This window comes from Micromonas commoda, chromosome 7 (assembly GCF_000090985.2).
Source record: "Micromonas commoda chromosome 7, complete sequence".
NCBI lineage: Eukaryota > Viridiplantae > Chlorophyta > Mamiellophyceae > Mamiellales > Mamiellaceae > Micromonas > Micromonas commoda.
Genome location: NC_013044.1, coordinates 890007 through 911615, shown reverse-complemented (window position 1 = coordinate 911615; position 21609 = coordinate 890007). Strand labels below are relative to the sequence as shown.

Sequence of the window (21609 nt, the reverse complement as noted above, 5' to 3'; positions counted from 1 at the left end):
GGATGATTTCTTGTTCGTCCAAGGCGAAAGAGGCCCCTCACGTCAGAGCCAGGGGTCGCGATGGCTGACGACGAGGATGACCCGTCGAGCCGGGAGATCAGCAAATGCTGGCTCGCCATGAAGGCCCTGGAGCGGCATGACTTGGACGAGTGCCTGGAGCACTGCAACGCGGCGCTGGAGAAGAACCCGTACGATCAGGTGCGTCGCCCCCCGCCCTTTCGGGATGCTGACTTTCATCCCCCGTGTCCCCGCTGGTCTGACCGCCTCCCCTCCGCCCATCCTTCCCTTCCGCAGCAAATGTGGTACATCAAGACGCGTTGCCTGACGCTCAAGAACTGGATCGACGACACGGAGTTGGAGGAGGAGGTGCGACCACTCCCGCGCCCGGCCGTCCCCTCACCGCACCGCCCCGCGGTCCTCCGCCCGCGTTTCAAACCCAACGTCTTCTTTTCGCTGACCGCGCTCTCGCTCCCCCTCGTCGGCGTCGCACGCAGGGTGTGGCCGAAGTTCTCATGGACGAGCACGCCACCGCGGCGATGCCCCGCCCGGGCACATCCCTACGCCGTCCCGGCACGCGCACGCAGACCGGCATGCCCAACCAGGGCATCCGACCGACGACTTCGTCGGGCCGACCCACGACCGGCTTCCTTCGGCCGGGAACCAGCACCCGGCCGATGACGAACAAGGGAGGGGTGGAGGGCGCGTTCCGGGGGAACAGGCCGGGAACGACGCGCCCCGTCACCACGTCCGGTCGCCTGGTCCGCCTGGGAACCGCGTCCATGCTCGCGGAACCCGGTGGGCCGTTCATCAACGTGGACAAGTTGGATCTGAGAAAATACGCGCAGCGCCCCGCCTTGGCCCGGGTCCTCTGCGATTACATCCTCCATCACGACCGTAACCCGAAGAAGGCGGTGGAGCTCGCGTCGTTGGCCACCGTCAACGCGGGTTTCGACGACTGGTGGTGGAAACATCGGCTCGGGAAGGGATACTACCAGCTCGGTTTGCTGCGCGACGCGGAGAAACAGTTCAAGAGCTCAATCGCGGATATGCCCACGATCGACGCCACGCTGCAGCTGGCGAACGTGTACATCCGGCTGGACCAGCCCGCGAGCGCGATACGCGTGTACCGCGCGGGACAGACGCAGTTTCCCGGAGAGACGTCCATGCTGTTGGGCGAGGCTCGGATCCACGACGCGCTGAACGACATGGCGGCGGGGGTGGCGCTGTATAAGAACGTGCTGCAGTGGGACGCGACGAACGTGGAGGCCATCGCGTGCATGGGGGCGCACCACTTCTACACCGACCAGCCCGAGATTGCCCTCCGTTTCTACAGGCGGCTGCTCATGATGGGGGTGAACAACACGGAGCTGTGGAACAACCTCGGCTTGTGTTGCTTCTACGCGAGTCAGTACGACATGACGCTGCACTGCTTCGAACGCGCGCTGCAGCTGGCGGACGACGACAACATGGCGGACGTGTGGTTCAACGTCGGGCAGGTTGCGATCGGCATCGGAGACCTCAATCTGGCGGAACAGGCTTTTAAGATTGCGGTGTCGGTGGATGCCAACCACTCGGAGAGTTTCAACAACATGGGGGTGCTGGACCTGAGGGCGGGGAAGGTGGACCAGGCGATCGCGAACTTCCAGACGGCGCACGAGCTGCTGGAGTTTGCGCACGAGCCGTTGTACAACGCGGCGCTGACAGCGTTCAAACTCGGGCAGTTTCAGAGGGCGTTTGAGAAGGTTGAGAAGGCGCTGGAGAACTTCCCGGAGCACGAGGACTCGCTCGAGCTTCGGCGGCAGCTCGTGCAGCACTTTAACCTCCTGTAGATTGTATATCTAGCTACTAGTGGCGTAGTTATAAGTTAGGACGAGGCGTTTGCATCTACGCGGGTGGTCATCAGTTTACGTAGCCGATTCGTTTCCAAGGCGTGCGCACTCGTCGGAGCACGTGAAAAACTAACATTCCCCCGAGAGAACGAAATTGCCATCTCGAAACTGCGCTGAAATCCTCGGAGCACACCGAAAAGTCGTCGTCATGTTTCCCGAACTGGCACACAGATCACGCGCACCGGTGAGAGAGTCCGCGCGATGGGTCACGGATACGTCACCCTAGTCAGCGCGGATGGGTTCGAGTTCGTGGTGCGTCCCCGACCCCCGACGCGTAAACCCTCCCAAAACTGCGCGAGGACCTAACGACCGCCCCCGAAATCGCCCCCGAAATTTTCGCTGACCGCCCCGATTACCCATCCCCCCAGGTTGACGAGGAGGCTGCGTGCGTGTCGAAGATGATCAAGAGCATGATGCAGTCTTCCGGCGGCTTCAGCGAGCGTAGGGACAACAAGATCACCTTCCCGGAGATCTCGGGCAAGATTTTGGAGAAGGTGTGCCAGTACTTCTACTACAAGTTGCAGTACACAGACTCGAGGGATTCCGTGCCCGAGTTCAAAGTACCGCCGGAGCTCGCGTTGGAGCTCCTGATGGCGTCCAACTACCTCGACTGCTGATCGACGCGGACGACGTGATCTATCTAGCGTGTATCTTAGTAGGATGAATCTTAGTTCGCGTCACAAACGTCGATGCGCGTGTGTGCGTCTGTGCGTCTGTGCGTTTGTCTCTCGCTCCCGCTGCGTCCGTCGAATTCCGTCGTTTCCGCCGTCGAATCCCGCTCACTCGCTCGGTCCCAGCTGCTGCACGAGGGTCATGAGCATGTCCCTCAGACCCAGCCCGCTGTCCCGCTCCTTCTGCAGCTCGCTCACCTTGGCCGCCGCCCTCGCGCTCTTCCTCGCCACCGAGTCCTTCACCGCGCCAGCCTTGCGACCCATCTCCTCCTCGCTCCGAGCCACCGCCGCCGCCAGCTCGGCCCGCGCGCGATCGTCCTCCTCCCGCGCCTCCTCGAACGCGCGGATCCGGCGCTTGGTCTCGGCCTTGATTCGCGCCAGCGCGGCGTCCGCGTCCGCGACGATGGCCTCGTACCTCGCCGCTGATTTCTCGGCTCGAGCGCGAGCGGCGTCCTCGTGGCATTTCCGAGCGGCGGCGATTTCATCCGCGAGCGCCTGCGCCTGAGCCCGCGTCTCCGCCTGAAGGTCTTTCACGACTCGGGCGATCTTGAGCTCCACCTCCCTCGCGCGGTTACGCTTCAGCGCGTGCATCGCGGCGCACACGGCGTCGATGTCCTCCTTGTCCCTGCCGCCGGTTACTTTGACGGGTACGAGCGCGGCGCCGGGTAACGTCGTCGTCGGCGCAATCGGGGAAACCGAAACCGGCCGAGCGGACTTGGGCATGGACCCCTCGGCCCGCCGCTCTTTCGACCCGGTCGACCCGGGCCGGCGCTCTTTCAACCGCTCTTTCGACCCGGTCGGGAGGGAGCTGACCTTGGCGAGAGGGAACGAGACGCCTCTCTTCGTCGTCGTCGTCGTCGCGGGCGGGGCCGGACCGTCGGAGAAGTCAAACTCGTCGTCGTCGTCGCCGGAGGACATGCGCAGGGTGGACTCGTCCCCGTGCGTGGGGGGGCTGGGTGTAGGTGCGGCGGCGGGGGAACGGGCGGGGGATGAGGGGCGCGGCGCCTTGGTCTTCTTCCTCGGCCCGCCGTCGTCCTCGGCGGCGCGCCTCTTCGACGAGGTCTTCTTCTTCGCAGCCTCAGCCGCGGCGGTCTTCGCCGCCGCCTTCTCGCGAACGAGGCGCGCCTCGACGATGACGGCGATTCGTGCGGACCTGGGATCGGACTTGCCCATCTTGCGGAGGGTGGGAAGGTCCTCGGCGGCGTAGGTCTCGGCGGCGGCGAACAACGCAGCCTCCTCGTCGACCGCGGCGACGGCGGCGGCGGGTTTCTTCGCGGCTTTGGTCCGTCGCGCGGGGCTGGGCGAGCGGGAGAGCCGCTCCGCGGGGGGATCTTCCTCATCCACCGCCGCGATCATCGCGACCGGGTCGTCGGTTGTTCGGATCGTCGGTTCGTCCGCGGGCAACCCGAAGCCGCCCTCCTCGCCGTACGAATCGTCCTCGACCACGGGCTCGGCGTCGATGTCCGCCCACCGCACGCCATCCGCGTGAGCCTTCTCGGCCGCCGCGTCCTTAGCCGCCCTCTCGGCCTCGGCCGTCTTCTCGGCGGCGGCGGCGGCGGCCTCGGCGGTCTTGGCGGCCTTTGCGGCCTTTGCACGCTTGGCGCGCTTGGCGGGCGGGGGCGAGGGGAACGGCTCGGTACGCTCGGCGGTTTGGATCGCCTCCGGGTGCCCGGGCGCCTCGGGTTTCTCGGGCGCCGCCTCGGGTTTCGACGCGTGAGTCTTCGCGGCGGCGCCTTTCCCGAACCTGGAGCCGAGGGGAGTCTTGGCGGGGGCGTCGAAGGCGGTGTCCGGGACCTTCTTACCGCCGCCGCGGCCGAGCCTGAACTGCCCGGCGGTGGGGGTGACAAAGTCCTTGGACAGCTCTTTGTCCGCGGCGGGGGTCTTGGGCCGATCGTACCAGTTCTCGACGACGGGAGCGCGAGCGGGCTCGGCGGCTGCCGCCGTGGCGACGACCGCGACCGCGTCGGAACGAACCACGGGAAGGGCGCCGTAGCCCTTTTTCGGCGCATGCGGGGCTTTCTGCAAAGCGCGCTTGCGGAGCATGCTGCGAAACGGCGACATCCCCGGGGAGCGAGCGCGCTTCCGCTCGAGGACCTCCTGCCATCCGATCATGGAGGGGGGTTCCATCTGCGACTGGGTCTCCTCGACGAGGGTGAAGTCGTCCAGGTTGGATCGCTTAAAGTCGGCAAAGTTCACGCCGCCGGTTGGCTGGGTCATCACGGGCGGGGTGGAGGCGTCCAGCATCGCCGGGTCAACTGTGAGGTAGTCCCTCTCGTCGTCGTCATCCGCGTCGGCGGCCTTTTTCCTCTTTCCGCCAGTGACTTTCTTGGGTTTTGCCGCGGCGAGGGGGCTTCTGGCCCTGGGCTTAGCCGCGGGCTTGGGCTTGGCCGCGGGCTTGGACTTAGCCGCGGGCTTTGACTTGGCCGCGGGCTTGGACTTGGCCGCGGGCTTTGACTTGGCCGCGGGCTTCTTCGGCACCGGCTCGGGCTCAGGCTCAAAATCGGAGTCCGCCTCCGAGTCTGAGTCGACGTTCTTCCCCTTTGAAGCCTTGGACCTCCCGGCGTTCTTCGTGAGCTCGCCGGCGGCGGCGGCGGCGGGCTTGCCGCTGCGGTTGGACGCGCGGGTGACGCGAGCGCGGGGAGGGGACGGGGTTCTGGTCCTGACCGAGATCTGGATCGCCTCCTTGGGTATTCGGGGCTCCTTTGGCTCGTTCTGAGGGTTAATGATGGTCTTACCCCGCGAGAGTTTGAACCCTGGCGCCGGGGTCTTGGCCTTGGGCCTGACCTTGACCTTGGTGTCGACGGTGGGATCGGGCTCGGGCTCGGGCTCGGGCTCGGGCTCTGCTGCCTTCAGGCTCGGCTCGGCCAACAGCGCGGCGAGCCCGTCGACGAGCTTCTCGGGACGGCCAGACGAGAGCGTCGGGGGTTCCGCGAGGAGGGTGCCGAGGGGCTTGTGCTGGGACGTGGGCGCCGCCGTGGGCTGCGACATTGGCCGAAGCGTGGGCTCCGGTGCGGGCCCCGGCTCTGGCTGGGTCTCGGGCACCGCCTCCTCCTGGGAGAAGCACTCCGTCGGCGCCTCCGTCTCGGCGTCCGCCGCTGCTGCCATGATCGCGCGCGGGGACAGGTCCGGAGACATCGACGGGGTCTTGGACTGCGTCGCCGGAACCTTGAGCGAGGCGCGGGGGGAGGGCACCGGGCTCACGTCAAATTCTGAGAGGTCCGGCTTGGGCCCCGGGCTCAGCATGAAGGGCTCAAAGTTGGCCTTAGCCAGGGACACGATCGCGGGCTGGACCACGGCTTTAGGCAAATTTGCCGGGAGCGGCTCCTTGCTCGGGTTCAGGTCCGAGTCGCGGGATTTGTCGGTCGCCGGGAGGGATCCCGGGTGGCAATCGTTCAGCCCGCGGGTCTTGATCGTCGGCACCGCCCGCTTGAGCGCGGCGAGCGGGGACTTCCCGGCGTCGCTCATCGTGAACCCCGAGTCCTTCGAGCACGCCGGACGCGATGTGCCCGTCGCCGCCGCGTCTTTGAACACGGACGGATGGGATGCGGCGGCGGTCGCGAGCGAGCGCTTCACGTCGGGTACATCGGCGGCTGAAAATTCAACCTTGATCCATCCATCGTCGCGCGAGTCGACCCCGTGAACCGACCGCTCCCACCCGACGGGCGCGCGGTGAACCCCGCACGTCATGACCCCGTCCGCCGCGAGCCTCGCGACGCGGACGCACTCGCCGTACGCGAACGTGACGGGCGTTTCCCCGTTCGGGTCGTCCCCCCCGAGGGCCGCGACGAGGCAGAAGCCCTCGTCGCCGTTGAACGCGACCGCGGGGCACTCCAACCGCGCGCGGCCGACCATCACGCGCGTCGTCGTCGCCGCCGTCATCGTCACGCCGGTCGCCTCGCGCCCCTTTGCGGCGTTGAACGCGCGAACGAACGAGCAGACGTCGCGAGCAAACGCGACGGGGGATTCAACTCGCCGCGCCGCGAGGACGAGCCGAGCGAACCCGCCCTTATCCACGGACTCGAACGCGCGCCCCGCGTCGCCCTCGTCGAGCCCGGCCCTCGCGACGAGCGTGGAGAGCATCGAGGCGACGCGCGCCTGGCACGCGAAGTCCCGCGATGTGTACATCAGGGAGACGAACGCGGCGAGGGAATCGTCGAGGTGCGCGAGCTCAGCGACGGCGTCAGCCACCGCGGGAGCCGCGTAGCCGTCGGACTTTAGGAGCTTCGTGAGCTCGACCGCGCACTTGGCGCCGCGCCTGGGGTCGACGACGAGCGCCGCCGCGACGTCCAGGAGTTCCCTGCGGCGAGCCGATGGCATGTCCGGGCACAGCGCCGCGTCGAGGAGCTCGGGGAGGAGCAGGGCGCCGAGCTTGTCGACGAAGGGGTTACCCTTGGCGTCGTGGGACTGGATCATGTCGCGGACCGTGACGTTCAGCGCCGAGAACGCGAGGTCATCCGCGGGGGTGAGGTTATCGGACTTGAGGGCGTCGATGACGTGCTCAGAGAGAGCCTTGAAGACGGAGTAGACGTCCTGGGCGGGCGAGCCTTCGTTGGACTTGTAATTTTTAAACAGGTTGACCCTTCGAAGGTTTTGCGAGGATCAAGTCGCGAGGTTTCAGTCACGATGCTCAAACGGGGGGCGAAAGTGAAGAGTCGTGGCGTCGCGAGGGCCAATCCTTGGAGGAGGAATTCGAACGGGGGCGTGGGCGGGAAAACTCGGGGGGCTTACTTGTAGCCCTCCTTCAGCGCGTGGAGGAGGCTCGAGAGGAGGGTGGAGTCGCCGCGGCTGCGGTCCTGGAGCTCCTGCGGGGGGACGTTGACGCGCGTGTGGTGTCAGGAGTCGCGATGCCAGCCCGGAAAGCGGCGTGCGCGAGGGTAAAGGCGAGTCTTGGGAGGCGCCTCACCGTGCGCAGGCTCTTGAAAACCGCGTGGACTCCCACGGCCGTGGCGAGGAGCTCCCGCCGTTCGAGCTTCTCATCGCGGCGGGTCTCGCCGAGCTTCGCGCGCAGCGACTGCGCCGCGGGTGAACCTTTCAGCGCGTGCCTGCGGAGCGCGTCGAGGAGCGTGCCCGACCCCGCGAGCTCGGGGGTCGACGCCGTCATAGAGAAGACACAGCTGTGGGGGGTGCTAAAGCTGGGGGGGTTGCCGAGTGGCGTAAGTGCACGGGGTCGAGCGCCCGGGATGGTTGAACCCACCGGATGGATCTACCGCGGTCCGTCACCCCTTCCGCGTCGCAAGTCGCCGCGCCTGCCGTCGCGCGCGCGAGGGCGAGGTCTGGCGTGGCGGCCTCCCTCGCCCAAAAAGCCACGACTCCCCCAAAAAAAAGGGTCCAAAAAAGGCAGCCGCTGGCCATGCTGGCAAAAACGAAATTCATGAGGGTTCGTCACCCTTCGTTTCCTGCTGGTAGACCAGGGTTCCCTGAGATATTTTCCCTTTTCAGGACCGATTCCGTGACTGCGAGCCATATGGAGAGCCGCGAAGATGACGTCGACGAAATCGAGGAGATCTCTGGGGCGCTCTCAGCCACGAGAGGGCAATTGGATAAATGAGGAGGGGTGACGCCCCGCGCGGACAGGATAACACGCGCGCGTCGCTCATCTCGCCGCCCCGCAGCGTCGAGTATCAACGTCGCTCATGGCTAGTGCCGTCTCGTTCGGTCTCGCCGCCTCCGCGGTGCGCCCCGTGGCTCACGCCAGGCGCACCGCCACCGTCAGGGCCTCGGCGTCGGGGCCCCATCGCCGTCCCGTCGCCGTCCCGTGCCCGGGCGTCTCCGCGCGCCCTGGGAGCCTCCTCGGCATGACCCGCCGCGGCTCCGTGCGCGCGCGCAACGTCGTGACCAAGGACAAGGACTCCAGCAAGGACGCCCCGCTCGACGTCGTCGAGATCGAGGAGTGCCTCTCGGTGCGTGCCCTTGCGGTGCCTTCGATCGGGCGCCACTTGGCGCTCGCCAATTTTGTCGTCGAACGCCGCCCCGCCCCCTTCCCCCGCGCGCTACCCGCGCGCGTGCTTCGGACATTTCGCTCACCGTTTCTCACCCTTTCCGTTAACCATCGCAGGATGAGGCTTGCAAGACCGAGATGCTGAGCAAGCTCGAGGAGGCCGTCGCCGACGAGCCCGTCGCTCCCGTTGGGGAGAAGAACGGCGTCGCGGCGAGCAAGATGGAGGCTGCCGCCGTCGGTGCCGCCGCGCCCGCCAAGACCGCCGCCGTGGCCGTCGCGCAGGCCCCCAAGAAGGCCGAGAAGAAGAAGGTCGAGGTCGAGGAGGAGAAGGTGGCGGTGTCCGAGCCCCCGCTCAACTTCGACCGCCTCAAGTCCGTCGGTACCTTTGTCCGCACGCTCGAGATTTGGGGCTTCGTCTTCAACTTTCTCTTCCGCCGCGTAGCGCTCAACCTCAAGTTCACCTACAAGGGCGGGTTCACCGAGGCCAAGAAGCTCGAGCGCACCGAGGCCCTCGCCAAGTGGCTCCGCCTCGGCCTCCTCCGCCTCGGCCCCACCTTCATCAAGATCGGCCAGCAGTTTTCCACCCGCGTCGACGTCCTCTCCAAGCCGTTCATCCGCGAGCTGGAGAAGCTCCAGGACCGCGTGCCCCCGTTCCCAACCCCGATGGCCAAGCAGATCATCGAGGAGGAGCTCGGTAAGCCCATCGACGAGGTGTACACCGACTTCCAGGACGAGGCGCTCGCCGCGGCGTCCCTCGGCCAGGTGCACCTCGCCAAGCTCAAGGCCACCGGCGAGCAGGTCATCGTCAAGGTGCAGCGCCCGGGCCTCAAGGAAATCTTCGACATCGACCTCAAGAACCTCCGCGTGATCGCGCAGTGGCTCCAGAAGGTGGATCCGAAGACCGATGGCGCCGCCCGCGACTGGGTCGCCATCTTCGACGAGACCGCCCGATGCCTCTACGACGAGGTCGACTACCAGAACGAGGCCAAAAACGCCAAGGACTTTGCCGCGCAGTTCGCGGGCACCGACTGGATCAAGGTCCCGCGGGTGTACGACCAGTACACCAGGAAGCGGACCATGTGCATGGAGTACGCCCCCGCCACGAAGATTAACGACCTGGAGGCCATCCAGAAGATGGGCGTGGACCCCGACCGCATGGCGCGCCTCGCCGTGGAGTCCTACCTCATGCAGGTGCTCAGGTTCGGGTTCTTCCACGCGGATCCCCACCCGGGCAACGTCGCCGTCGACAAGGGCGACGCGGAGGGTAAGGGTCGACTGGTGATTTACGACTACGGCATGATGGGTCGCATCGATCCTAAGGTTAGGAGCGGGTTCCTCGACCTCTTCTACGCCGTCTTTGAGAAGAACTCGGACAGCGCGGTGAAGGCGCTCGGCAAGATGGGCGTGCTGGTGGAGGGCGGCGACATGACCGCCGTGAAGCGCACCGCGGACTTTTTCTTGGGCTCGTTCGACAACCGCGTGGAGGAGCAGCAGAAGCAGAGGACCGAGAACAAGGAGGAGTACGAGGCTGAGTTTAAGCAGAAGCGCACGAAGGAGGAGAAGAAGGCGCGTCGCAAGCAGATCCTCAGCAACATCGGCGAGGATCTGCTGGTCGTGTCCAAGGACCAGCCCTTCAGGTTCCCCGCCGAGCTCACCTTCGTCGTCAGGGCCTTCTCCGTCCTGGACGGCATCGGCAAGAGCCTCAACAAGAAGTTCGACATCGGCGAGATCTCCGCGCCTTACGCCCGTAACCTCCTCATCGACGACAATCCCAGCGCGCTGCCCCCGCAGGTTGTCGCCCGCCAGCGCGACTGGGAGCGCCGCTTCGACCGCCAGAACAAGGCGATCGTCAACCTCTTCAAGGGCCCGGACGCCATCGAGGAGATCGCCGACGTCGTGCGCGCGATTGAGCGCGGCAGGCTGAAGATTCGCGTGCGCGCCCTCGAGGCTGAGCGCGCGCTCGAGCGGGTGCAGGTGATGCAGGGTCTCATGCTGAAGATGATGGTCGCGTGCGCCGCCTGCAACGTGGGCGTGGTGCTCTACGTGAGCGGTATGCTGCTCCAGGCCAAGGGCGTGTTCGGGGTCGCCGGTCTCTTCGCCATGCAGGCGCTCGTCGCGCAGATGAAGCTCGGTAAGCTCATCAAGAAGGAGGCGCAGTACGCCGGCGCGGCGTAAACCTGATACATACACTAACATAATAGCCGCACGCGAAATACATTCTTTGTCATGAATCTATCACGAGTATGTTCTACAATCGTTTCGAATCGTATTACGAAGAGCGTCGCCGTTGGACTATATTTAGAAGTCGAGGTCTGTCCTGAAGACGTAATTCTCAAACCCGTCGCACTTGCCCTGCACGCTGGTCATCACGTTAGCCTTCTGATACTGGTCCACCCGGTGCTCGAAGAAGTTCGCCTTGCCCTGGAGCGATATCATCTCCATCCACTCGAACGGGTTGGGGGTGTTCCACACCTTCTCCACGCCGAGCTGCGTCATCAGGCGGTCCGCGACAAACTCGATGTACTCGGACATGAGATCCGCGTTCATGCCCACGAGCGCGCACGACAGAGCATCGCACACAAACTCCTTCTCGATGTCCACCGCATCCTTGACGATCTCCTGCAGCCGCGCGGGATCGAGAGGGTGCTTGAGCATGGAGTAGAGGAGGCAGGCGAAGTCGCAGTGGAGGCCCTCGTCCCTGGAGATGAGCTCGTTGGAGAAGGTGAGCCCGCGCATGAGCCCGCGCTTCTTGAGCCAGAAGATTGCGCAAAACGATCCGGAGAAGAAGATGCCCTCCACGCACGCGAACGCCACCAGTCGCTCGGCGAAACACTCCGAGGACTGGATCCACTTGAGGGCCCACTGCGCCTTGCGCGCCACCGTGGGCACGTTGTGAATGGCCCTGAACAGGTGCCTCTTCTTCACGCTGTCCTTGACGTAGGTGTCGATGAGCAACCCGTACGTCTCCGAGTGGATGTTCTCGATGGCGAGCTGAAACGCGTAGAACGCCCGAGCCTCCGGCAGCTGGACGTCCTTCATGAACCGGAGGCCTAGGTTCTCGAGCACGATCCCGTCAGACGCCGCGAAGAACGCGAGGACGTGCGAGATGAAGTGCTGCTCGTTGTCGTTCAGCGTCACCCAGTCCTTGTAGTCCATGGAGAGGTCGATCTCCTCCGCGCTCCAGAATGACGCCTCCGCCTGCTTGTACATCTTCCACACCGCGTGCTCTTTGATGGGGAAGAGGCAGAACCTGTCCTCGTTGTCCTGCAGCATCGGCTCGTCGTCGTCTCGGTTCCACAAGCCCGAAGATCCCGCGGTCGAGCCCGTGCTCCTCTGGTCGTGCTCGAGCGGCGACCTGAGATCGGCGTCCTCGTCGTCGGAGGAGACGTGGAGCTTCACCGGCCGCGGCGGACTCCTCGCAACGCTCTCCCGAAAAGCTCTAGCGTGGCCCACGATCTCCGCCGAGAGCCGCCTCGTGGTCTGATCGTCCTCGGAAGCCATCTCGCCCCGAAAGAATGCCCCCCCCGAAAACCCAATGCACGAAAGAAAACTAACCCTTCCGGAACCGCCTTCACCTTCCCGCACAGCTCGATCTAGCCTAAGCGCGCGTTGGGCGTCCGCGTCGCGAGTTTTGGCACCTAAGTGAAGCCTCCGCGACGTCCAACGTGGACGATACGCGGCAAATTATGGGGCGGTCCGGTCTCGATCTCTCCACCTCGCCGCAAAAAAAGAAGGTTGTTGGTGACGTAGTTCTCTCACAACTGGACAATTTTGCCCGCCAAAACGGACTCGGGCACAGAGGCAATCTGATTGGCTGGGCGGTCCGCCTGTAAAAATCTTCACCGGAGGCCTTCCTTGTTTGGACCCCACCCGGATTCCTCTCCACTCTGCAGCACGGTCCTCAGCAGGAGCCGTCGCGCTTCGTTCTCGTTCGAGTCGAAGGGAATAACCCAGCAGTCATGGGTCGCTCCGCCGTCAGGTGCGCGCCCCGACCCCGAACTCACATCCCACCCCGGCGCGATCGGCGCGAAACCCCCCGCGAACGGACAAAATTTAATTTAGGGTTCCGCGCCCCTTCCGCTCGGGTGCCGCGCGCGCGCCTCGCCGAGAGCTCGATCGCTGACTCCATCTCCGCTCGTTCGTTCCACGCAGGCTTTCCGAGGTTGTCTACACCGTCTCCCCCATGAAGACCGGGGTGCTCGGCGGTCTTTTCAAGGACTGGCCCAAGGTGATGGCCAAGAAGATCGGTGGATGGGGCGATGCGTTCTTCTTCGGCGTCATCCCCACGGTTGGCGTGTATCAGTACGCGGTCAACTACAAGGAGAACGAGAAGCAGTCACACCGCTACTAACCGGGCACCGGTGAAGAGGGATTAGCCCTCGGCTCCGGCACCTAGGCCTCCTTAGACGTAGCTTCCTTTCTCCAACAGAGAGTGTATTTTTTCCGTACAGTACTTGTATGCTCCGGGCCTCAGTTTCCAGGTAGGTAGTTTTCTCTCGCCCCTCGCTGAGGCACTCCGCGGCGCGCGCTGGCCGCGTGTCATGGGTCGGCCCATCCTCCTCGACGCGTGGGAGCGTCCAATCACCTCCCTCGTGATCGCTCTGTGCAGCGGGGTGTGGTATTTCCTCAACAGCAAAGGCCTCGGTTACGAGGAGGTGGGCGTGAGTTACGCGAAGGTTGTTCGCGACCGGGAGTACTGGCGCTGTCTCACCGCCTCCTTCTCGCACATCTCCCCTTTGCACCTGCTGTTCAACATGTCAAGCCTTTGGAGCCTCGGGGTGGTGGAGCAGATGCGGGGCAGGGGCGAGGGGTGGGGCAGCGGCTGGTACGTGCGGTACACGCTGGTGATGCTCGTGGGCACCATGGCGCTGGTCATCCTTTCCTATCACGTTCTGGTTCGGATGGGCCACGAGCGATACGAGCGCGTCACCGCGGTCGGGTACTCGTGCGTGGTCTTCGGTTGGATGACCGTGCTGTCGGTGCGGCAGCCCACGTCCAGCCTCAGCCTGCTGGGTTACATCCAACTCCCCGTGAACCTCGCGCCGTTCGGATCGCTCATCTTCACATCCGTCGTCGTGCCGCAAGCGTCATTCGTGGGGCACCTCGCGGGAATAGTCGTGGGATACGCGGTGGCGTGGGGGGCGTTCGCGTGGATGAACTGGTGGTGGACCGGGGCGCTGGCGCTCGCGACGGCGACGGCGGTCGCGACGAGCCTGGACGCGACGACGGACCTGACCGACTTTCCGGCGGCGCGTTGGCTCCGGTCGACGCTCATCGCGATGACGCCCGCGGGAGCCGGGGGGGGATCGCGCGGGGCGTTCGCGGGGGTCGGACGGAAGCTCGGAGGGGGAGCATCGAACACCACGGACTCCAACGTGTGAGAATGGGACGGCGATGCAATCGACGTCTTCTCCCGACACCGGCTACCATTAGCTAGACTAAGCGACTAGGTAAGTCTTAGACGATGAACCCGCGAAGCGCGTCGAGGTACTCGTCCCGCTCGTCGACGAGGTGCGCGCAGTGCCTCGAATCTTTCCACCGCACCTCGACGATGTCGCACCCCTCCTCGGAACTCCCCGTGCATTTCCTCGCGGCTATGAGCTCGCTCAGCGGCCGCGGGTCGGTAATCTCGTCGGCGTCGCTGTAGAGGTAGAGCTCCCTGCACGTTCGAGGCGCCGATGCGCAGGTTCTCCAAAACTCGTCAATGTGCATGGTCGTCGACCCCGTCGCCGCGACGACGAGAAGGAAAGCCACGACCCCGTAGACGTAGAACAGCGCGTGCACGACGGCTCGGGCCGCCGTGTTGCGCACGCCCATCGAAACGCAGACGACCTTCGGGCCGTTCCTCAGGGTCATCTTGGCGGGCGAACTGTCGAACACCCTTCCTTTCAGGTGAGGGCCCAGGTCCTCGAACTCTCCCCCGGGCTCCAGCATACCGCACTGCGTCATCGTCGCGTGCGACCAGCATCCGCCGTTGGACATGAACATCAGGTACAGCGGGGACTTTGACATGCCCAACTCGGCTCGTGCTTCGCGAGCCTTCGTGAGCAACCTCCTCGCGAACTTGCGACGACCGGATGCGAACGGCGAGAAGCAGTCCCACGTGCCTTGGATGCTGCGGAGCGTGACGCAACCCATGGCTCGGAGCTCGTCTGTGTATTTCTTCACGTTCCTGTCCTTAGCGCCGACCCACCCGACGACGACCACGAACGGGGTGTTCTCGCGCGACGACTTGTACTCATCGGGCAGATCCAGCACGACCGGCTCCATCGTCCCGGTGCCCGAGGTTTTGACTGACGTCAGGGCTTCTCGCTCGGAAGAAACGCATGTTTTGGAGCCTGCGAGCCTTGTGCGGGCGAAATCGGGGAAAAACTCAAGAACGAGGGTTTATTTTCCACTTTTACCGTTGGCTGTTTTGAAAATCTCGGTGGCTGCGGCACAACAACGCGCGAGCGATACCTCGAGCCGCTCAACACCACAGGCCCGAGAGACTCGTTTCACGCACGCGGGCGGAGACAGGGACGGGCGATATCCTCGCTCGGACCGCTCGGCGACCATGGGGGCCGACGACGAGGCCACACAGCTGGCGGATGCGGCCAAGCTCCCGTGGGACGACAGGTTCAAGCACTCGTTCTGGAAGGCGCGCGTTGCTGCGTACGAGTGCGTCGTCAAGGAGGCCAAGCTCTCGCAAGAAATCGCGTCGAGCGCGTGTTTGAAGGCTTTCGGTGAGTCGCGCAGCGAGAGCGCCGGCCCCCGTGCCCGCATCGAGCCGTCGTCCGGGAGATGAGGGCTGATGTCACCCCTGGGCACCCGACGATTTTCAACAACGAAGATCCCTTACCCTTAACCCTTCCCCGCTCCCCGACCCGCAGGCGAATGCGCTAAGAACGCCGCCGGAGATGCCAACGCCAACGCGCTTGACTTCGGCCTCGATGCTCTCAACGCGTTCCTCGCCGTCGCGGACGAGGACTACGCCAGGACGCACTCGGCGGGCATCCTCGCAAACGTCGTCGCGAAGGGCATGGGCGGACGGCCCAAGACGGTGGATCGCGCCACGGAGACGTGCATGCTGCTGCTGGAGCTGGAGTGCGGCGATGCAGTGGTGGACGCGCTGCTGAAGGGATCCGCGCACAAGGTTCCCAAGCTCGCGCTCGCGTGCGTCGAGGCCATGCGCATCTCCGTGAAGGAGTTCGGGACGCCCGCGGTGGTGCCGCCCAAGCCGATCCTCAAGGGAATCGCGCCCCTGTTCGACTCCAAGGACGCCAAGGTTCGCGGCGCGGCGAAGGATCTCACCGTGGAGCTCACCAGGTGGCTCGGCCACGATGCCGTGCGCAGGGATCTGATCGAGAAGATGAGGGGCACCATGCAGGCGGAGGTGCAAGCCGCCGCGGAAGCCATCGAGATTGGCCGCGCGGTTCGTCAACGGCTCACGCGCGAGGAGCGTGCCAACCCGCCGCCGGACACGGCTGGCGTCGACGCCATGGACGTAGACGGCGGCGACGGCGCGGTGGTCGTCGCGACGGACGCCGCCCCGAGACTCCCCGACGCGTACGAGTTTGCCGACCCGGAGTCCATCCTCGACAAGCTCGAGAAGCAGCCGAAGGACAAGGAGACCCCGAAGTTCTGGGACGCGGTGAACTCCGCCAAGTGGAAGGAACGTCTGGACGCCATGACGCGGCTGAAGGAGCTCGCGGACGCGCCGAGGCTCGCATCCGGCGACTACGGCGACGTCGCCAGGGCGCTCAAGAAAATCGTCACCAAGGATGCCAACATCGCGTGCGTGGGCGAGGCGTGCGCGGCGGCCGGGGCGCTCGCCAAGGGCCTCCGCAAGGAATGGACCAGGGAGGCGAAGGTACTGCTGCCCGGCATGCTCGACAAGCTCAAGGATAAGAACTCGTCCGTGGTGCAAAAGAACCAGGACGCGCTTCTCGAATTTTCCAAGCACTGCTTCTCGCTGGCGGACGTCGCCGACGACGTCCTCGCCGCGCTCGCCCACAAGATGCCCAAGGTGCCGCAGCAGACCCTGCTGTGGATCGCCACCGCGGCGCGTGAGATGAAAACCAACACCACCGCGACGACGCACGCGCAGAGGGCGCTCCTCCCCGGGGTGCTCAAATGCGTCGACGCGGCTAACCCGGACGTCAGAGCCGCAGCCATCGAAGCCATCGCGGGGCTGGCTCGAGCCGGCGGGGGGTACAAGTCCGTGGCCAGGGCCGTCGACGAGCTCGACGACGCCAAGAAGTCGAAGATCGAGGAGATGTGCGCACAGACGGGGGGATCCTCGGGGGGAGGGGCGACGGGACCGGCGCCGCTTCAAACGCGCAACCCCAACGTCGCGAGCGTACCCGCCGCGACGCTCGCAGCCGCCAAAACCGCGGCGTCTCGAAGCGGGCCCACCGGTCCGCTCACCAGGCCAAGCGCCGCCGCGCCCAAGCGGTCCGTCGCGGCGGCGTCCGGCGCGGCGTCCGGCGCCGTCGGGTCCAACTCCGAGGCTGACGCCGACGTCGCCGAGGGCGCGCCGGCGTCGAAGGAGGAGCTGGTCGAGCGAGCGTCTCGTCTGTACGCCGCGGACGTCGTCGCGAAGCTGCAGTCGAGCAACTGGAAAGAGCGGGTCGAGGGCGTCGCCGCCGTGGCGGCGTCGGTCGACGCGATGTCGGACGAGGACGCGGGCGCCGCCGCGGGCGATACCATCCGCGCGCTCGCCTGCTTCCCCGGCTTTGACGACAAAGTTTTCCAGGTTCTCGCAAAGGTGTTCGAGGTTTTTGGATCCCTCGCGGCCAAGGCGCCCAAGTTCTCGAAACGCGACGGGGCCATCGCGGTGCAGGGACTCGCGGAGAAAATCGCGGACGTGAAGCTCCGAGCGCCGGCGTCCGCTGCGCTCACCGCCGTCGCGGAGGCGCTCGGCCCCAAGTTTGTCATGGCGCAGCTTCACAAGCGGACGGCGTCGCACAAGAACCCCAAGGTGACCGCCGAGTCGCTCCTATGGTGCGCGGGCGCCGTCGAGGAGTTCACCGTCGCCGTGGTGGACGTCTCGTTCGTCATCGCGTGGTGCAAGCAGTCGCTCGCCATGTCCAACCCCGCGTGCAAGTCCGCGGCTGGCAAGGTTCTCGGCGCCATGCACGCGGGTCTGGGCCCGGGGCTGAAAGATTTCCTAGCCGACCTCAAGGACTCGCAGCTCAAGACGCTGGAGGCTGAGTTCGCGCGTAACCCTTACGTCGGCCCCGCGATGGTCGGCACGAGGAAGGTACGAGCGGATGGGACGGAGGGGGCGTCCGTCTCGGCGGCGGCCGACGGCGGCTTGCCCCGCGCCGACATCTCCGGAAAAATCACCGAAAAATTGATCAAGGAGATGGGCGATCCCAGCTGGAAGGTTCGCGCCGCCGCGGTGGACGCCGTGAACGAGATCCTCGACGAGTCGGCGAAGCGCATCGGGCCCAACACCGGCGACCTCATGCCCTCGCTGGCCAAGCGATTCTCCGACGCGAACCGCAACCTCGCGGCGAATGCGCTCGCCACGGTTGGCGCCGTCGCGTCCGCGATGGGCGCACCCGTCGGCGAGAGGCGTCACGGCCACGGTCTCGTCCCCGAGATTGTCAAACAGTTCGGTGACAGCAAGGCGTCCGTCCGCACCGCCGCGGCTGGCGCGCTGGAGGCGTGGAGCGCGGCCGCGGGGCTGGGCAAGACTCTCCCTTACGTCGCGGACAAGATGGTCGAACTCTCGGGGAAGATGAGCGGCGACGGCAAATCCGATGCGCTCGCCTGGATCCTGACCGCGGTGTCCGGGGACGACGCCGCGGTGACCGAGGACGACCTCGCGAACGCGATCGCCGCGGCGGCTGCGGGCCTGGGGGATAAAAACGCAGCCGCGAGAGCCGCGGGCGGCGGGGTGGTTGACGAGGTGATTCGTCGCGTGGGTTCCGCCGGCGCCGCGCGCCTCCTCGCCGCGTCGAGCCTCCCACCCGCGCTCAAATCCGCGGTGTCCGCGCACGTGGAGAAGAGCGCGCTCCACGCGGTGTCCGCGTCCGCGCCCGGCTCGCTCAACCCCTCGCCGTCCACGTCGCCGGTGAGGACGGAGGGTCACCGTTCGCGACCGTCGACGGCGCGGGGAGCGGCGGCGAGGAGCAGCCTCCGCGCGTCCCGCGTCGGCGGCGTTCGAGCGTCCGCGTCGGGCCTGCCCCCCGTCGCCGCCGGGGCGGTGGCATCCGGACCCGTGCTCGTCGCAGACGGCACTGAGAAGGAGGCGAGGCTGAGGAAGCTGCCCAGGAAACCCGTCAAATTTGAGGGTATGCGCGACGACGAAATCAAACACGCGGAGGATGACCTCAAGGCGGCGTCCGCGCCCCACGTCCGCGCGGATGTTCACGCGCTCCTCTTCGGGAAAGACTTCAGGGCGCACATCCAGGCTGTGGAGCACCTCGAGGCTGCGCTCAGCGAGAGCCCGGACGCGGTGGAGGGGACCCTGGATCTGCTCCTGCGATGGGTAGTTCTCCGCCTGTGCGAGCAGGCGCCGAATACGCAATCTCTGCTGAAGGTTTTGGACTTCACCGCGGACGCGCTCGCGGTCGTCAAGGACCGCGGCGCGAGGCTGAGCGAGCAGGAGGGCGCGCTCTTCCTCCCCGCGCTCGTGGACAAGTGCGGGCACCCCATGGAAGCCGTGAGGGAAAAATTCAGGCGAATCGTTCGACTCGTCCCCGGGGTTTTCCCCGCGTCGAAAGTCGCGGGCTACCTCGTGCGCGGCCTCGACTCGAAGAACACCAAGACCCGCCTCGAGGTTCTCGACGTCATGGGATCACTGATGGAGCGACACGGCCTGGACGTCGTGGAGCGCGCGGGTAACAGGGCTCTGGCGGAGGTTGCCAAGCTCGCGGACCAGGCCAGGGACGTCGGCATGAGGAGCGCGGCGCTCGCGTGTCTGGTCACGGCGTACAAGGTTGGCGGCGACGACGCGTGGAGGCACCTGGGCAGGTTGAGCGATTCGCTTCGGGACGCGCTGGAGGACAAGTTCGCGAAAGCCGCGAGGGAGATGGAGAGGAGGAACGAGGGCCTCCCGGGGGGGTGGACCAGGGGCGTCGAGAAGCCGAGCGGCTCCCCGATTGCGGCGATGGCGTCGGCGGTGTTCCGACCGGTGCAGGCCATGGTCTCCACGATGTCGTCGGTGCTCCCCGGTCGGCGGCAACACGCGACGTCGGGCCCCGCGCCGGAGCCCGCGCCGGAGGAGGAGCGGGAGGAGGAGGAGGAGCCCCCGGAGCGGGAGGAACCGCCGCCGATGGAGGTTCGTCTGGCTGGCTGGACCCGATCGCTCGACTCCGTCGCGAGCGTCAGCGACGCGGTGGCCGTGGAGGGTATGAAATCGCTGTGCCATGAGGTCATGGCGGCCGTCGGCGACGGCGAGATGCTCAGCGCCATGGCGCCGGATTCCGACCGACTCGTGGGCCTCCTCGCCGACCGCGTGTCCCCGATTTTTGACGCCGCCGTCGCCGCGCCGGGCCCGTCCACGACCCGCGCGTGCAAGTACGTCCTCAACACCATGATGCAGGTGTTCCAGGAGCCCACGCTCGCGGCGTCCGTCGGGGAGGAGAACGAGCGCGCGACCGTCGCCGTGCTTCTGGAGAGGCTTCTCGATCCAAACGTGCCCAAGATGGAGGAGGGGCCTCAGCTCGTCAAGGCTCTCAACGTGCTCATGCTCAAGCTCTTGGAGCACTGCCCGCGCACGAACTCCTTCCGTGCGCTGCTCAGGCTCCTCGCCGACGCGCCGGAGTCCGTCGCGGACGAGCCCGCCGCGCTGGTCAAGTTCCACGACCTCGTGGTCAAGTGCCTGATCAAGCTCACCAAATCCTTGGGCCAGAACCTCGACGCGGTGAACCTACCGACGCTGCTCGGCGACGTGCACGCGTTCTTCCACTCCCTCGGCGTCGACGAGATTCGCCGCCGCGGACAGTGCGACGATAAGCCGCTGCGCATGGTGAAGACCATCCTGCACGAGGTGTGCAAGCTGGTGGGCCACGACGTGTGGGACGCGCTCAGTCTGTGTCCCCCGAGGGATTCAAACCCCGCGCCAATCGTGTACGCGTACGTGGAGCTGAACCTGCAGTCGATGCCGGACGCGCCGGGGGAGCCGCGAGCGGCGCCAATAGCGGCGCCATCGCCAAAGGCACCCACACCCGTCAAGGCGGCACCCGCGCCCGTCAAGGCACCCGCGCCCGTCAAGGCACCCACGCCCGTCAAGGCACCAACGCCCGTCCAGGCGGCACCCGCGCCCGTCCAGGCGGCACCCGCGCCCGTCCAGGCGGCACCCGCGCCCGTCCAGGCGGCACCCACGCCCGTCCAGGCGGCACCCGCGCCCGTCCAGGCGGCACCCGCGCCCGTTAAGGTCCCGTCGCCTGAGGCTTCCACGTCCAAGGCTGCGGCGACCCCCGCGACGGCGCCCCGCGCGTTGAGGACCCCCGCGGCGGCGGCGACCCCAATCGGCGGCGGCGACGTCGAGATGACGGACGCGCCCGCGCCGACCCCCGTCTCCGCGGACCTCAAGTCGCGGCTCGCGGGCATCTTCAAGAAGATCGGCGAGAAGGCGACGACGGCGAGGGGGTTGGAAGAGCTGTGCGACTTCTCCACGGCGCATCCGACGGTTGACATTCAGCCGCACCTGGCCCGCACGTCGGGCGCGTTTCAGAATTACATCAAGCGCGGTCTCGGTAAGGTGGAGGCGGCTCGAGCGGCGCAGGCCGCGAGCGCGGGTTTCGGCGGCGCGATCGGCGGGTCCGCGTCTCTCATCGCGCCGTCGCCCGTCCCGGACATGGACAGGAGCGCGGCGGAGGTGTATCGCGAGCGGCTGGCGAGGATGGCGGCGGCGAAGGGGTCCGCGGGGCCCGGCTCCGCGACGGCCTCCTCGGGATCGCGACCGGGCCCGAGCGCGGGGCTGACGACGCTGCGGGAGAGGATGGATCGCATCGCGGCCAAGGCTTCGGGGAACGGTCCGATCTCGGGAGGAGCGGGTTCGACCTCCGATAGGACCCCGGACCACGCCGAGGCGTTTAACGACCTTCAGGCGCGAATGGCAAAGATTAGAGCGGGCCGCGAGCAGTGAGTTACCCTACACGTTTAGACGGATGAT

At 66.2% G+C, this 21609-nt stretch overlaps 9 protein-coding genes across 9 annotated transcripts; 6 read left to right on the top strand and 3 right to left on the bottom strand.

The window, feature by feature from the left end:
• The first annotated feature begins 58 nt into the window (after positions 1-58).
• On the top strand, positions 59-1901 carry MICPUN_105855 (bardet-biedl syndrome 8). Its single transcript, XM_002503948.1, has 3 exons — positions 59-198; positions 295-366; positions 495-1901. Exons 1-3 carry the CDS (start codon positions 61-63, stop codon positions 1827-1829), a joined length of 1545 nt encoding a protein of 514 aa, XP_002503994.1. The 5' UTR covers positions 59-60; the 3' UTR covers positions 1830-1901.
• Positions 1902-2090: 189 nt separating this feature from the next.
• Positions 2091-2506, top strand: MICPUN_60172 (predicted protein; the record flags this gene model as incomplete). Its single annotated transcript, XM_002503947.1, has 2 exons — positions 2091-2141; positions 2258-2506. The coding sequence occupies 2 exons, from the start codon at positions 2091-2093 to the stop codon at positions 2504-2506; spliced, it is 300 nt and encodes a 99-aa protein (XP_002503993.1).
• Positions 2507-2668: 162 nt separating this feature from the next.
• On the bottom strand, positions 2669-7661 carry MICPUN_60171 (predicted protein; the record flags this gene model as incomplete). The annotated part of the gene is made up of 3 exons (XM_002503604.1): positions 2669-7139; positions 7289-7353; positions 7464-7661. The coding sequence occupies 3 exons, from the start codon at positions 7659-7661 to the stop codon at positions 2669-2671; spliced, it is 4734 nt and encodes a 1577-aa protein (XP_002503650.1).
• Positions 7662-8193: 532 nt separating this feature from the next.
• On the top strand, positions 8194-10746 carry MICPUN_60170 (predicted protein; the record flags this gene model as incomplete). The annotated part of the gene is made up of 2 exons (XM_002503946.1): positions 8194-8460; positions 8616-10746. The coding sequence occupies 2 exons, from the start codon at positions 8194-8196 to the stop codon at positions 10671-10673; spliced, it is 2325 nt and encodes a 774-aa protein (XP_002503992.1). The 3' UTR covers positions 10674-10746.
• On the bottom strand, positions 10747-11789 carry MICPUN_91276 (predicted protein). The gene has a single exon (XM_002503603.1). The coding sequence runs from the start codon at positions 11769-11771 to the stop codon at positions 10797-10799; it is 975 nt and encodes a 324-aa protein (XP_002503649.1). The 5' UTR covers positions 11772-11789; the 3' UTR covers positions 10747-10796.
• Positions 11790-12424: 635 nt separating this feature from the next.
• Positions 12425-12946, top strand: MICPUN_51032 (predicted protein). Its single transcript, XM_002503945.1, has 2 exons — positions 12425-12477; positions 12651-12946. Exons 1-2 carry the CDS (start codon positions 12458-12460, stop codon positions 12847-12849), a joined length of 219 nt encoding a protein of 72 aa, XP_002503991.1. The 5' UTR covers positions 12425-12457; the 3' UTR covers positions 12850-12946.
• A 129-nt stretch (positions 12947-13075) lies between these two features.
• Positions 13076-13624, top strand: MICPUN_72121 (predicted protein; the record flags this gene model as incomplete). The annotated part of the gene is made up of 1 exon (XM_002503944.1): positions 13076-13624. A coding segment is annotated over one exon (549 nt), but the record flags the coding sequence as incomplete, so codon positions are not given.
• Positions 13625-13955: 331 nt separating this feature from the next.
• Positions 13956-14768, bottom strand: MICPUN_60166 (predicted protein; the record flags this gene model as incomplete). Its single annotated transcript, XM_002503602.1, has 1 exon — positions 13956-14768. The coding sequence occupies one exon, from the start codon at positions 14766-14768 to the stop codon at positions 13956-13958; it is 813 nt and encodes a 270-aa protein (XP_002503648.1).
• Positions 14769-15054: 286 nt separating this feature from the next.
• On the top strand, positions 15055-21582 carry MICPUN_101536 (predicted protein; the record flags this gene model as incomplete). The annotated part of the gene is made up of 2 exons (XM_002503943.1): positions 15055-15223; positions 15371-21582. 2 exons carry the CDS (start codon positions 15055-15057, stop codon positions 21580-21582), a joined length of 6381 nt encoding a protein of 2126 aa, XP_002503989.1.
• Positions 21583-21609: the final 27 nt, after the last annotated feature.